The following is a 16,539-nucleotide window of genomic DNA, read 5'->3' on the forward strand; positions in this document are numbered from 1 at the left end:
ACAAAGAAAATATAAAATCATCATCTATTTTAATGCAAGTTACTGTAAATGATTTGAACCCAGGTGAAATGTGTACCATGGTCAACATAGTATTTCATGGTTTTTGATATCTGAACATGTTATTTCTTTGTCGTCAGTGAAAAACCATCAAATGCTATGGTCACATCATGGTATGACCATGTAATAACATGGTCATTCTGCATATCAGTAAGCTATCATGGAAAACCATGGTCTACCATGTAACAAAATTACAGACCATGGTAAAATGACCATGGTGTAAATTATCAACTTAATTTTTATGCCAATAAATACCTATATAAATTAAATAAAAAAATATGAAACAATTGTTTTTCATCCCAAAAGGGATATGAAAGTTACATAAATAATGTTAAAAGAAAAAAAAAGAAAAAAAAAATGTTGACCCATCTGGGGTTTGAACCCATGGCCCTTAGTTTCATTGTATCTAACAGTTAAGTTCTAGCCTTATAATTTGAATACAATTTTGTAGAACATGGTGTCAGTAGACATGATCTACCATGTTATTTAATGGTAGACCATGGTGTTAGCAACCATGGTTAGGTGACCATGAAAAGCTGTGGTGCCATTTAACAAAACATGGTCTACTATGGTAGTTTATGGTTACAGGACCATGAAATACCATTGTAGTTCATGGTTAAATGACCATGAATTTCGCCGGGGAAATTTGACACTTTATACATTTCATGTAGTTGGAAAAGGGTATCTCAGAAAAAATGTCTGTGCAAAAGAAGTAAATGAATTGATTGTTAAATACATATTATTATTTCAATAAATCTACATGAAGTTATGTACAATGAAATAATATCCATTTTATTACAGGCTTTAAGTTTAACTATAAATTAATTAAAGTCTGTGATTCAATCATTCAGACACTATAATAATCAAGATGGGATTGCATTGCTTGCCATTTTTAAAATTCTAAGAATTTCATGTTTTTGGATAACAATAAATAAATAAATAAACAAAACAAAAACAGTGCATGAAATAATCTCATATATATTCTATATTAAATTAATAATATATATTGCTTTTATTTAGGAAAATAAATACTACATCCACTGAGATTTAGGCTAACACACATCAGAGCCTTGATAAAAATTCATTGACCATCTGTGCATGACTAATTTACTCCTGGTCATTCCGACAGATCAGGCTGTTCCATGTGATTATTTTGGGGAGAGAGATAATATTATAAATTTCATATGCAGAATGTGTCTAGAAGGACATTGCAATCTTTTTGTACAAAAATTTGTAATGATTTTTAAAATCTATATATCTATTAGCTATTTGATACTTTTACGCTCAAAGAATGAAAGTTAAAATGATGAGTAGATTAACCCTGCTTTACATAATGATAGACCTGTCCAGTTTTACAGTAACTGTTGTAAAATTTGAATTCTAAGATATCTGGGTCAGCAAAGAGAGCAGAGGATGTACTTGATATTTTAGCAGTTTTGGAGATATTGTTTTGTTTAACATTTAAAGTGTTTAAGTATTGGTATGATAACAATCAGAATCGCCTGGGACAAGGAGATATACAACAGAATCAGGTATTTATAAACCTTAAGTTACATTAATGCAGAAACAGGTTATATAAAATGATATATCAAATTATTAACATTTGTAACAAGAGATCAAGGTTGTTTTTATATTTTCAACTTCATGCATTTGTTTTTCTGATAATTCTTTTTAATCTATACATGTATAATCTGTAAAATATAAATTATTCAATGACTTCTTTTAAATGATTGTTTATATTGTTTAAATGGCATGTTAGTAGATCTTTTTCATTTCCTGCAAATTAAACAAATAATTAAATCAATTTGATTAAATAGGACTAAATGGTACAATCAGTAGTTAAGTTGTACAGCTGAACAGGGTCAATCATAATCATTTGTTATTTTACATGTATGTGTTGTGTTTTCAATGTAAATGTGTTTACAATCTAAAATTACATTATACATAAATAATTTGCAGGCTGGGACATAAGTGCTGACTGTGAGAAATAGCAGCAGTGTTTAATAATGATGTGCAGTATTAATCCTGAAAAGGTATATTATCAAATCTCAATACTATTCTTTTCCACATCTTTTCTTGAAAAAATACATACTGGGTAATAAATATTGTCACAAATTTACTTAATACTCATACAGAGAAATTCTTAAACATTTGTGCACATTGAAATAAGATATACTGCATTGCTTTAGTATTTTTTGAAAATGCATAAGCATAGTTAATATTTAATAGTTAATACTGTTGAAACATTAGATTCGATGTTATTAAAAGATATGTAATATAACTGCATTTATGCAATAAAACATAGTTCATTACTGCATCTGTATTTAATTAATTATGAATTTTATCTTTAAAGGTCAGCACAACCATAAAGAAGTTCTAGGAAACACTGGCAGAGGACTAAAAATGGACACCGATAAAAGAAATAGTAATTTAAAATAATCAGAAACATTTAAAACAAATTTAAGATTGAATAGTTTGTCACTGACAGACTAAGAGCAAAATAATTGCTTAAAACAAAGTGTTGGATTCTAAGAAAACAAGAACCTACCAAACCTGCAGCTAGAAAAAACTGTTTGTGTTATAGTGAATGTAGGCTGTTCTATTCTGTATTTGGACTAAAGGATATGTATTAAATTTTGTGAAAGAAATATGTGATCATGTTAAACTCATAAAAATTCTACCCAAACATTCTGTGCTGAATTCCATCCCAGAATTTTACATTTTAAGAACATTCAGGGATGCTGGAATTAGGCTGGATTTTTTCAATGTCATTCCATCAAGGCTGGACTATTTACCATGGTAATTGGAAAAAAACATTAGTATATGAAAAATTTAACATCAGCTTCTTTTTACAATTTATGATTAAGTAAGTTTATCATGGTAATTAATGCCTTTTTTTGCATGTTATATAGGATTCAGAGACTGTTATACGTAGCAGCTCCCTTTCCAAATAGGGTTTACAGTTTTTGCAAGCCTGCGATTAAGCTTGCGCAAGCTTATACATTAAGCTTGCGCAAGCTTATACATTAAGCTTGTAGTTATACATGCACAAGCTTGCGACTTAGCCTGTGCAGGCTTCCAGATAAACCTGCGCAAGCTTGCAAATAAGCTTGCGCAAGCTTACGATTAAGCTTGCGATTAAGCTTGCGCAAGCTTGCGATTAAGCTTACGCAAGCTTAAATATTAACTAGTTTGCAGTCAGATTTTTTTTAAATAACTGTTCGCAAGCTTACCGCAAGGTTCCAATTACTAGCCAGTAGCAAGCTTGCAACTTAAGCTTGCAGCAAGCTTGTGACAAGCTTGCAATGTTAGCTTGCGATTTTGGTTTGGGGAGACACCTGATGCACTAGGCCACTGCTCTCACTAAGATTCAGCTAAAGGTAACGGAAAATGACAAGATGTTATTGCCTGTATCTTAAACAGACTTGTCCATCTTTCAATCCTGACAAATTCATTCATCATCTTTAGGGAAATTTTCCAAACATCCAGACAAAATCAGCTATCAGATTTAGGGAAATTCTTCAAATATCCAGACAAAATCATTCATCATTTTTGGGGAAATTCTTCAAATATCCAGACAAAATCATTCATCATTTTTAGGGAAATTCTTCAAATATCCAGACAAAATCATTTATCATTTTTAGGGGAATTCTTGAAATATCCAGACAAAATTTTTATTCATCATTTTTAGGGAAATTCTTTAAATATCCAGACAAAATCATTTATCATTTTTAGGGGAATTCTTGAAATATCCAGACAAAATTTTTATTCATCATTTTTAGGGAAATTCTTTAAATATCCAGACAAAAATTTTTCATCATTTTTAGGGTAATTCTTCAAATATCTAGACAAAATCATTCATCATTTTTAGGGAAATTATAAAAATAAGTAATGAGTGTTTAGGTTTTATGAACAGTGCAGACAATGACCAGATGGAACCACTTGGTTGGGTAGGATTAGATGCAGCTGGCAGGCTTAAGGTTAAATGACACTACACGTTTGTAAGATTGCTTTTCATGGTGGTTGTGGTGTTGGTAGTTTTCATTCCAGAAGCCACATTGAATTTACCAGAACATAGTTCAGCCACCACATAGTTCTGGGGCAGACTGTCGAACAGTTTAACAGCACTAGTTGCTTTCACTTTGGCTTAAGGAACTGATAACTTCTGTAAATGCCAGAGCGGAATGATGTACAGTGCAAATGACCATAAAAAAGGATTACATGATCAATGGCTACGAAGTGACCTGCACCATTTAGGAATCAAACCTTGGTCACCTGATTCACAGATCTAACCAGACAGTAGATAAATCGCTTTTCATAAGATAATCTTGACATTTATATAATCTACATACATGTACATAGCTGCATTTTTTCTCTATATAAAGAAGTTAGAAGTATTAGAGATTCTTGACATGTTATATATTGTACATAATATTATGTTCATTATTACCTATAATACTGCATGTTTGTAACATGGCTTTTCATCTCATAATCATAGCATTTATATAATCTATATACATGGCTGCTTTTAATTTATGAAGTAATTTAATATTTCTACAAATAAACAGATTTTCCTGGATTATACAATTTCTTTTAAGAAAGATATTTTAAAAAAAGTATATTAAGGCCATTTGTAATAACGTAAATGAATTTCTTCTCAAATTCTGATTGGCTTAAACAATTGCTATACAATGACGTATATACTGTGAACAACCAAAGCACGCACATTTTAATAACAATGTATTTCTACATCATAGATGGTTACCTATGTGTGTGTGTATGACATTATTATTGCTCTTTGTTCATAATAATATGGTATATTTCTCCGTTTAAATGTCATTACTTCAAAATACTTGTTAAAAGTAACGCAGCTATGATGACTACATGTATATACTTTAATAACTTAGTATTCACTATTGCGAAGCGTTTGCGTAGCCTTTGGACTACTGATGTCATCTTATTTATCCTGTTTTCTCATTATCATGGGATTTAGGTCTAAACTTGCATAGATGTACTTTACATAACATTTGTAGATAGTGATTTCTTGCCCTCAACACAGAAAAATATCATTTTTAGATATTATGAACAAAGAAAACATATCTGAGAATTTTTCTATTTGTGAACACTGTGACCCTCAACCTCTAGATGAACAAAGTTCCTTCTCAAATTACCTTGGAATTTGATTTTTTTGCTGATAGTTGGACGCGATGAAATGATTTAATTCTACAAATCACCTCAAATCATTAGTACTACTCTTAATTAAGTGTTGTGTTTTATCATGCAAAATAACTTAACTTCAGTATGAATAAAATTCAAGTTAGAATTTTAACACAGTTTTGTAGATTTTGTGATATTTTCATAAAATATCATTTTTACATGCTTTTGTCACATTTTTATCTGACAGTTGCCTTGGTTTGTGTCAGGGCTACAAAGAAGACATGTTTTTGGTTTCCAAGATGCAAATTTCATTTGTTTTAAACAATTCCCTATGATATGATAAACCCTGATAATATGAGAAACATGGAAATATGTGGCTTTTCCCAGCGCTTCTATGAAAACATTCTAATTACAGAAGTGAGTGGCTGACTTACTTCTCTAATTCTTTTATGTGGCAAGGTCCCTGTTAACTTTTGCACCTTTTTCCTGTGCTTCCTCGTAAATAGCGTTATAACAGAATTAATTGGCTGACTTACTTTTCTAATGCTTTTGGCAAGGTCCCTGTTAATCTCTCCGAGTGGCGGGCAGTTTCCTGTACAAATTGGCTAAATCCGTTGTCACATGCAACATGGTACCGATGTCCGAGTCCAAGCTCTGTGGGTTTGATCCTTGGTATATATCCATTATAGCCAGGGATTGGAGGTTCTGTCAATGGGCGCTTGTCCTCTGAAATTGTATAGATACTCTGTGCTTTAAATAATATATGAGAGCAGCAAGCCTCTATATTCAATGACATGCTAATTTTCATGAAAATTTTCAAAATGTATTAAAATGTAAAATATTGTGTTGTGAACAAAGACAAAAAAAATGTTTTCATTGCAAACAGTTCTTATAACGAATGTAAGATCAAAATAGCTCTTAATGTGTCAGGCACACAGTTCTGAGACAGTACAAATATGATGAAAAATACTGCAAAATCAGTTAAAAATCTCACTTACATGTAAGTTATTACTTTAATCTTGAACTTTTATTTACTTTTTTAAAAATGTTGGTACTTTTTTGTCAAGTTTGATTTTCTTGAAATATTTTGGTTCAACTACAGGCATGCATCTGCGAATATTGTTTCATAATTGTCCATTGCCTACCCAAAACAGTGATTCATGTACTAACAGATATTGAAAGTCCAACAAGTAGAAACTGAAATCTTTCTGCATTTGAATCATTGAGTTGAACACCAATAAAAAATCAGCAATTTTTTTAGGTAGATGCATGATGTTTGTGCTACTTGTTTATGTCAGATTTGACTATTTGTGGTTCATATCTGATTGTACATGTTTTTGTGGGACTTTGATATGTTGATACATGTGTTTTGGGTTCTTATATGTATGTGTGCTTGTGGTACCTTACTTATATGACTGTACATGAGTTTTTGGTACATTTCTATATGTTTGGGTTCTTTTGTATGTGGCAACATGTGTTTGTGGGACTTTTATGTTGGTACATGTGTTTGTGGTACCTTCATTATGCATGTACATGTATTTGCAGTACTTTTATATTCATACATGACACTGTTTGTGGCACTTTCATATATTGGTATATAATATGTTTATGGGACTTTTACATGTGGATACATGTGTTTGTGGGACTTTTACATGAGAATATAAGTGTTTGTGGGACTTTTACATGTGAATTCAAGTGTTTGTGGGACTTTTACATGTGAATACAAGTCATGTTTTTGCAGGACTTTTGTAAACATGTGAATACAAGTGTTTGTGGGACTTTTACATGTGAATTCAAGTGTTTGTGGGACTTTTACATGTGAATACATGTTTTTGTAGGACTTTTACATGTGGATACATGTGTTTGTGGGACTTTTACATGTGAATACAAGTGTTTGTGGGACTTTTACATGTGAATACAAGTGTTTTCTGGGACTTTTACATGTGGATACATGTTTTTGTAGGACTTTTACATGTGAATACAATGGTTTGTGGGACTTTTACATGTGGATACAAGTGTTTGTGGGACTTTTACATGTAAATACAAGTCTTTGTGGGACTTTTACATGTGAATACATATTTTTTGTAGGACTTTTACTTGTGAATACAATGGTTTGTGGGACTTTTACATGAAAATACAAGTGTTTGTGGGACTTTTACATGTGAATACAAGTGTTTGTGGGACTTTTACATGTGAATACAAGTGTTTGTGGGACTTTTACATGTGACTACATGTTTTTGTAGGACTTTTAAATGTGAATACAATGGTTTGTGGGACTTTTACATGTGAATACAAGTGTTTGTGGGACTTTTACATGTGAATACATGTGTTTGTGGGACTTTTACATGTGAATACAAGTCTTTGTGGGACTTTTACATGTGAATACAAGTGTTTGTGGGACTTTTACATGTGAATACATGTTTTTGTAGGACTTTTACATGTGAATACAATGGTTTGTGGGACTTTTACATGTGAATACAAATGTTTGTGGGACTTTAACATGTGAATACAAGTGTTTGTTGGACTTTTACATGTGAATACAAGTGTTTGTGGGACTTTTACATGTGAATACATGTTTTTGTAGGACTTTTACATGTGAATACAATGGTTTGTGGGACTTTTACATGTGAATACAAGTGTTTTGGGACTTTAACATGTGAATACAAGTGTTTGTGGGACTTTAACATGTGGATACATGTTTTTGTAGGACTTTTACATGTGGATACATGTGTTTGCAGGACCTTTATATGTGGATACATGTGTTTGTGGGACTTTTTTACATGTGGATACATGTTTTTGTAGGACTTTTACATGTGGATACATGTGTTTGCAGGACTTTTACATGTGGATACATGTGTTTGTAGGACTTTTATATGTGGATACATGTGTTTGTTGGACTTTTAAATGTGGATACATGTGTTTGTGGGACTTTTATATGTGGATACATGTGTTTTTGGGACTTTTATATGTGGATACATGTGTTTTTGGTACCTTTATTATGTGGATACATGTGTTTTTGTAGGACTTTTACATGTGGATACAAGTGTTTGCGGGACTTTTATATGTGGATACATGTGTTTGTTGGACTTTTATATGTGGATACATGTGTTTTTGGTGCCTTTATTATGTGGATACATGTGTTTTTGTAGGACTTTTACATGTGGATACAAGTGTTTGTGGGACTTTTACCTGTGAATACAAGTGTTTGTGGGACTTTTACATGTGAATACATGTGTTTGTGGGACTTTTACATGTGGATACATGTGTTTGTGGGACTTTTACATGTGGATACATGTGTTTGTGGGACTTTTATATGTGGATACATGTGTTTGTGGGACTTTTACATGTGGATACATATGTTTTTTGTACCTTTAGCATGTGGATACATGTGTTTGTGGGACTTTTACAAGTGGATACATGTGTTTGTGGGACTTTTACATGTGGATACATGTGTTTGTGGGACTTTTAAATGTGGATACATGTGTTTGTGGGACTTTTATTATACCAGACATGTATTTTCAGTACATGTGTTTGATGTATTTTATTTGTGGCTAAACGAATCTATAGTATTTCAGGTTGTAACATTTCAATAGTACATGTATACATATACATACGGCAATTTTACATATAATTATGTAAATTAAACAAATTCATGCCTCAAACTAGAATTCAAAGATGCTTGCATCCATTTTAAAAGAACACTGATGAATTCAAATACTCAACTGAAGTTTGCAGTTCCATAATAATTAAATTTATTAACACAATTTAGAAAAAAATTCAATATCTCTATAAAAAAATCCCCCCCACCCCAAAAAAAAACCTTTGTCATAAAATGCCAGAAGTGAGAATGTTGTTAACAATATACTGAAACTGTATCAAAGCAGCATTACTCATTGTTATAAAACACATGTCAAAGCTAATTCTATAACAGTGCATGTGTGTACATGTACTATAAGATACACATGCTACAGATTGCTTACCTAAAAACCATTTTAGGAAACTAATATGAAGTTAATTAGACAATGTATCTTAGATCTAAGCCTTGTTCTTTGAGAGTAAAGAACTATTTAAGATTACATAAATTAACCATTTATAATTTCTGTGTCCAAATTAGACCCCACCATAGTCCATATTTTTTCCACAGAAACATGATTTGAACAAATTTGGTAGTTGGAAACCAGTCAATGCTCTGAATATCAAGTTCTAAGCATTGAGGTTTCAGAGAAGAAGATTTTTAAAGGTTTTTTTAATATGATGATATGCAAAAGCAAATGAAACCCTGAGGCAAGGCCAATTTTGACCAAAAGGTCATGATTTGAATAAATTTAGAAGTGTAAGAGAGCTAAACAGTGCCACACACCATTTTTTTTACCTCTGCACATTGCAGTTTTATGATGAGGATGAGAGTTTTTTATTCAAGGGTCATAACTCAGCCAAAAAACATTCAACCAGTAAATCTTTAAAGTATGCATAAATACTTGAGATACACTCAAAGTTTCACTCAAATTGCATTAGTAGTATAAGAGAGGTAGTACGGACAAAACTTTAAGAGATAAAAATCATTCCATAACTCTAAAAAAATCATTGAACCAGAAAATGCCAATGATTGCAAGACTTGTTACAGATTATTCCTGTTTGTTGGATGAAACTGTACCAGTAGTTTTTGGGAATAAGTACGGACAAGTTTTGTGAAGGACTATGCTCAAAGTTTGGTACTTAAGTGGCCACACTTTTGTGCTCTCTCTTGTAATTTTAAACACATAAGAGAAAAAGTAGCCAAATAAGAGCATACTGAATGAATAGCATCAAAGGAAATTTACTGTTACCTATTGTTCCCATAGCCCCCCAAGTATCTTTATGTTTGTACTGGCAGATGGACCAATGGACAACAGAAAAGTGATCCCTATATGTTGCATGCTATATACAAAAAGACTCCTGTAACATCTTCATACTGCTGTATTTTGTTTAGTAATGCTAGATTAGTGTCTTGTGTACTTTAGTCCCTATAATGGCATTTGGCATTGCAAATATTATTGACATTCTTTTCCTTTTTTTAAAATGTACTTTTATTGTATGGCAAATGACAAATGGCAAAAAAATGAATATTGAATATCTAACTTAAGAGGTAATGCTATATTCAATGAATATTGAATATAAAAACCCCCATTAATTTTGAACCTCAAATTAACCCATCACTTGCTGAAATTGAAAGTGGTAAGCATTTGTCACCAGTAATCTATTAGAGCCAGGCCAGTGATCTGAAAAGGTTTCTTTTCTGTTTGTAGCTTACTTTTTTCAGTTAAAAACTTTTGAAATATTTCAAATGTTACACTTGTATTAAAGGCATATCATGAACTAGTAATGTTTTTACATTAATTTCTTAATAGCTTTTTACTTTGAGTGTACTTACGTTTCCATAAATATACTCATTTGCTAATTACCTGAGCCATTTTTTCTTCTGATGCTTTTTAGCAATTAGTACAATTATAGTGATTTAGTATTTTGTATGGAAGTCAAAATACTACTTAAAAAAATGCAAAAATAGTCATGTTATAGATTCTAAAAAACATGGTGATAATTAAATACAGTGAGATTAGTCATTTATTGCATGTACTAAAAAAATGAAAAATTATTACTTGAAAAGTAAACATTTGTAATTTTCTTAAATTCTTAGTACACTATTCTTTAAGCTGAATTTTAGCTCATCTGGAGGAATGCAGCTTCAAAAAACATAAATTACACACCTCCTCTATTGTTTGTGACAGGTCTATATTTTTCAGATAGACCTGCTTAAACAAAAGAAAGTTCGTTATGAGGTCTATCTTTTGCATGTGCACAGGTCTGTTTGAGTCAGACAGACCCGGTCATGAAATACACATGAAAAAATGACTTGCCAAAGTGCAAACAAAGAAAACATGAAATGCAACCAAAAATTAAAAATTGAAATAAAATGTAAATGATTGTCATAATGTTCCTGTCTTACAAAATCGGGATACATTTTTTAAACAAGATAATGTTTATTGACTGCACAACAACCCTATATCAAATATTTGAATAAAAATAATGGATATCATATCAAAGTTATTATTTAATGGCGTCATTTTTCAAAGAAATAGTAATCTTCGTGGTTCTTCTATCATTAAGTTCACAATATAACAAAATTGATGTTTTAAGTTCATATCTATGAAAGTATATAGCAGAAATCACAGCATAATTATTACGATTTTAAAATGATAATTAAATTATAAGTGATTTAGTATAAAAATTTATGATGAATGATAATATTTTATTCTAGAACACTTTATAATCTGCTATATTAAATATAGTTTCGGTTCATGTATATAACACTTGCAAACAATATATATATATAAGTCTTTTGTGGGCTGTTTGGTATTTGGACATTGCCCCTCGGACAATTGCCCCCTTGGAAGTTTGCCCCTTTTTTCCAGTGGCGGTTATTTGCCCCTCATATCTTTGGAAGGGATGGACATTTCCCCCCCCCCTTCCCTGTTTTAAAAATGTTGAAATAGTTTATTGTTGAATTGATAGCTACAAAAATTCATCGCCTATTGTCGAAATTTCATTGTGCTTAAATACACAAAATTTGGTGCAAATTTGTGAAAGTTAAAATAGCATCCATAAATCAATAAACTACATGTATTATGTTTCCATTGACATACAAAAATTTATACACAAGATGACAAGTGACAAGTCACAACACCAAAATATACAGAAGGATAACATCCGGGAGGGGGGGGGGGGGGGGGGGGGCAAATGTCCTAGAATCTGCATTGTCTTATACGAATTTCTATCAAAAATAATTATCGTACTTCAAACAGACATATTCACTTTATTATTGACAAATTGCACATTTAAACTTTTTTGATTATTTTTGTAACGGAAAAACAAAGTTAAATGCAAAATATATATTGTATTTAAGCAGAACTTTGATAAAAGCTTACCTGTAAATGCGTTGTGTTAAAAATAATATTTGTGCATTATACATCAAAATGTTCCGTCAAGCCAAATTATATAGTTTTGAGTTGTGTAAATTGGATATCGGCCTCGTACATCGATCTTTCTGTTTAGGAAAGACCTCGTACTCGGTTGATACCCTAAACATACAATCCTAAAGCACTAAGGTAAAGCTATATGTTGGTCTGCCTTGTGAAACTCATCGAAAATACCAGAGAAAGTCACTAGGCACAGTTTACACAAGTCATGTATCTGATTATATAAATCAATTTCTTAAATTTCCTATGAGAACATCACTTACAGTCACTATAACATAAATCATTGACAAATACTGAGTCATTGGTCCTCGATTTTTAAGGCTCTCAACAAAAAATCTATGATTAGTGGTGAAGCAGAAGATCGTACCTGCAATGCCTAAAACTAAAAGAACAACATGTTACGAGTTACGACTGGACCACTTATAAGTGTTATCTATCACTTGTTTTCTTGAAATCAAACCTGCAACTTTTTAGTGATTGGCTACCTAAAATATTTAGTGTCATTGTACCGTTAACTGAAATAAATAGAACAACAACATGTGTGTTTTTCTGTAGCTGAATTCCGCAGCTAAACAATCTCTAAAAACGTGATATTCATTATTTTTTCTATCAGCTCCAAATATTTTATGCCAACACTTACCCATTAATAACGGTCTAGAAGGATGCGTATCTCTGTAGCGATTTAACTTCTCTTTTACAGATGGGTCATGTGACACCGCTGTTAATCTCGGTATGCAGCTAACTTGACGTGTCAAGTCTCGTTGTCTCTGATCATGATTCGTTCTATTAGTCATGTATTCATCGATGCAAACATCACAATCTTCTTTATATGTTCCACCAAATTTAAATGTCATTCTGGGTATATAACCTGTAAGATAGAGAGAAACAAAACTGTATATTCAAAACAGGGTACTTTCTCTCTTTAATGGGTAGAGAGTACTTTAAGCCTCATTGGTTTTGGGAAGAGTATTGAAAAAATTGTCAATTTGGGAAAGTAAAAACTTGGTATGTGTAGAATTTTTGGGAAATCTGCTTGATTTTAAAGAAAATTTCAAATTCAATTGGGAAGGTCCCTTTTACAGGTCTCTATTACATAATGTAAACAAGCCCTGCAAAATTACAATAAATATGTACATAATTATATAGTGTTTATCTATGTAAATGCAAGGGAAAAGAGACAGCAGGGGTGAGTAACCAGAAGCTTTCGTTAAAATCAAGCTAACGAAAGCGTTAGCGATCCCGTAACGAACACGTTAGTTATTTTTAAGATTGTTTTTGTTGCATAATCAGAAAGCATCGTTACCATATCGCTTATCAGTCGTTAGTAAAATTCATTAACGGAATCATTGTGTTATCTTTAAGGGTATGCACAGCATTTTGGCACCACCTGTTATTAGCTTTTCCTGCATAGATTACATTGCACATACAAATTGTTTATAAATTGTTTAAAAATGTTTGTACAAATGTACAACCATATATCTGTGAAAGCACAACTGCTTCAAAGAAACAGTTGACACTCTTTATAAATCTTTTTGTTTGTTTGTATGTATGTTTGTTTGTATGTATGTACAGTGAAATTTGAGAAAACCGGACGCTGAGAAAATCGGAACTCTCTAAATACCGGACAAATAATTCAGTCCCAAATTTTCCCTTCTTTTAACTATTGTATTAAAAAAATTACATTGACAATACCGGAATCTGTAAAAACCGAATATCGGACTGTTGATAGGGGACTACAAAGTCAATTTTATAGACAATTACCCTGACAATACCGGACGACGAAGGTGTGAATTACCTTGTGTAATTGTCAATTGGTTGTGTATAATACATTAACTGAGAGGTAACAGAACAATGATTGTCTGATTTGTTAATTATGTCTCATTTAACAGTTTGATTTATTTTAAGGTATATATGTTACCGTTTTATATAAATGCCAAAATGCACGAGGAATTAATAGGTTTAAATCAGTTGACGGGAGCTGTCTATAAGTGACACATTTGAATTATTAAAAAACAGGGAAACTATGCCGAGACCTACTTTAAAAATCTTTATCTGCGAATATGGTGTAGGCAATATTTACAATTGGGGAATTTTTATAAACAAACAAAGTAAACTACATGTATGTTCGTTAAATCATTATCAATTACCCAAATGTAAACATATGCTGGTCTAATTGGACTTCATCGTTATGAGGTAACTGCTGTTCGTTTAAATCCAATATTTCATTGTATTTGTATCCAATAATGGGATAAAAACAATTAAAACATATTGTATAGAATTTTTATCATTTCTTTATTTAGCAATATACTTACTCATAATCATGAAAATGCAAATATACGTTCAGCATCTTTTGTAAGTCATTGCTCGGTTTTTATGATCCTGAACAGCTGAAGGGGACACTGAGAATACCTGACCGCTGAGAAAACCGGAAAAAACCCTCGGTCCGAAAGCCGTCCGGTTTTCTCAACTTTCACTGTATATAGTACAGAACAGAACAGAACATTTTTTTATTATGATATGTACATAGTACATCATCATACTATTAACTAAGTGTGATAATACATTGATAGAAATGCATAAACAATACAATTTAAATACAAATTTTCAATGAATTAAAATAAACTTTTAACTTTAAGACAATGTCACATTACATTTTAATGACATCATTTATAGTACGAGCACGGGTAATTATACTAGAACGTTATTTCAAATAAAAAAAATTGATATTATAATGTTGATGATAAACTATTTCAAACGTAATTGAATATACATGTTTATATCACAGATATATCATCAGAAAATATCTGCATTATACAAAAAAATGTTTAATGGAATTTGTATGTTCTTTAATACAGATGTATAGATTAATTAAATTTATCAATACAGTACAATACAATACAATACAATAAAGTTTAACATTATACAAAGTTCTAGCAAAATATATAGACAGGAAACAACAAAACATTTTGGATTTGAAACAAAATACAAAAGAAGAGACTAGATATAAGTTCATTGCCTCATTTTTAAGATGCAGAATATTTTGGTCTTGACAGGTTATATGTGTGTGATGAAAAAGAGGAGTACACTATTTAAAGTAAATCTTAAAGTGCAAAGTAAATAAAAAAAAATAACACTTGGATACTTTTCGAGATAAATATACAATGATAGAAAAAAGTAAAATAATCTCTTATCTGCTAAATAAATAATATAAATATATGATTTGGTATTTCTTTGTGATGAAATGTACATAAATAAAGATTTATACACAATTTAAGAGAAATTGTTAATTATACTTCCTTTAAAAGGCAAAGTATCAACTTTTGAATAAATGTGAAATATTTTTTGTAAGAATAAGGTAATAAAAATGTTTTAAACTTTATGATTATTGGCCAATGGCAATAATATCTTCGATAATATCTTAATTGATGCTTGCGAAGAATTCTTTCAAAAATATTGACACTGAAATAGTAACATAATTTTTTTTTATTTTAATGAATGAACTGCTTTTTCTGTAAAACGTTCTTTTCATAACCTTTTTTACATACTGGTGAAAATTTGAAAATTGCATTGGGAAACAAAGCAAGTTATTATTAATTATCTTTACTTTTCATGAAAAGAGAGGTAAACCATTAATTAAACCACATGAAACGTATATAATGGTTTTATTTATATACTCAGATGAATTTCATTATCACCAAAAATGTCAAAATTTATCCATATACTGTGTTACGCTTTTTCATTGTACATGAATGTGTTTATGCTGAATTCCTTAAATTCACTTTGTACATAGAACTAGTATAAGGTATAAGTCTTTTAAGTGATAAAAACTTGAAACTATAATGTAATATTATATGTTGTTTCAGGCAATAAGAAATCTTTTTAAAAAGTTAAAAAAAAAACACCTCCTCTTTGCATATAAATTCTATAATATTGTATGATTAAACAACCTGTCACTTTTATGAAACAAGCCAAAATTGTTAAGTTTTCTCAAAGGTTGAAAAAGTTTTATATTTTGGAAGCTATTGATAATTTTTTTCACTGCAATTACGAAAATATGAGGTTATTTTGGAATGGCAATGGGGCCTTATATTGCCATTGGCCCTTAGTGATAGTGCAAAAAATGCCCTGCATGAAGAAATAAAATATTTACAGGAGTTTTTTTCTGAGCTTGCTAACTTAAGTGATTGATAATAGAAGACCTATTTCAAAAGAATAGAACTCACCATTTCTATAGTCTAACAAGATTAAATACAGTTGAAAACACAGTCCTCGTTATTTTTACATTGATATCCCTTGAGCAGGATTGGTTTCA

At 31.0% G+C, this 16,539-nt stretch overlaps 1 protein-coding gene across 1 annotated transcript; it reads right to left on the reverse strand.

The window, feature by feature from the left end:
- Positions 1-5,708: 5,708 nt before the first annotated feature.
- Positions 5,709-13,094, reverse strand: LOC132719366 (sperm-associated microtubule inner protein 5-like). Its single transcript, XM_060703129.1, has 2 exons — positions 12,868-13,094; positions 5,709-5,940 (listed from the first exon to the last, which is right to left on the reverse strand). The coding sequence occupies exons 1-2, from the start codon at positions 13,079-13,081 to the stop codon at positions 5,747-5,749; spliced, it is 408 nt and encodes a 135-aa protein (XP_060559112.1). The 5' UTR covers positions 13,082-13,094; the 3' UTR covers positions 5,709-5,746.
- Between the last annotated feature and the right edge of the window lie 3,445 nt (positions 13,095-16,539).

The sequence above is a fragment of the Ruditapes philippinarum genome, unplaced genomic scaffold (genome assembly GCF_026571515.1).
Source record: "Ruditapes philippinarum isolate M1 unplaced genomic scaffold, ASM2657151v2 ctg17307_1_1_1_1, whole genome shotgun sequence".
In the NCBI taxonomy this organism is placed as follows: domain Eukaryota; kingdom Metazoa; phylum Mollusca; class Bivalvia; order Venerida; family Veneridae; genus Ruditapes; species Ruditapes philippinarum.

Coding starts and splice junctions, on each gene's coding strand:
- LOC132719366 (XM_060703129.1), bottom strand. CDS start 13,081: ATGACATTTAAATTTGGTGGAACATATAAAGAAGATTGTGATGTTTGC. Junction 5,941..12,867: donor TTCTAGACCGTTATTAATGG/GTAAGTGTTGGC, acceptor ATACAATTTCAG/AGGACAAGCGCCCATTGACA.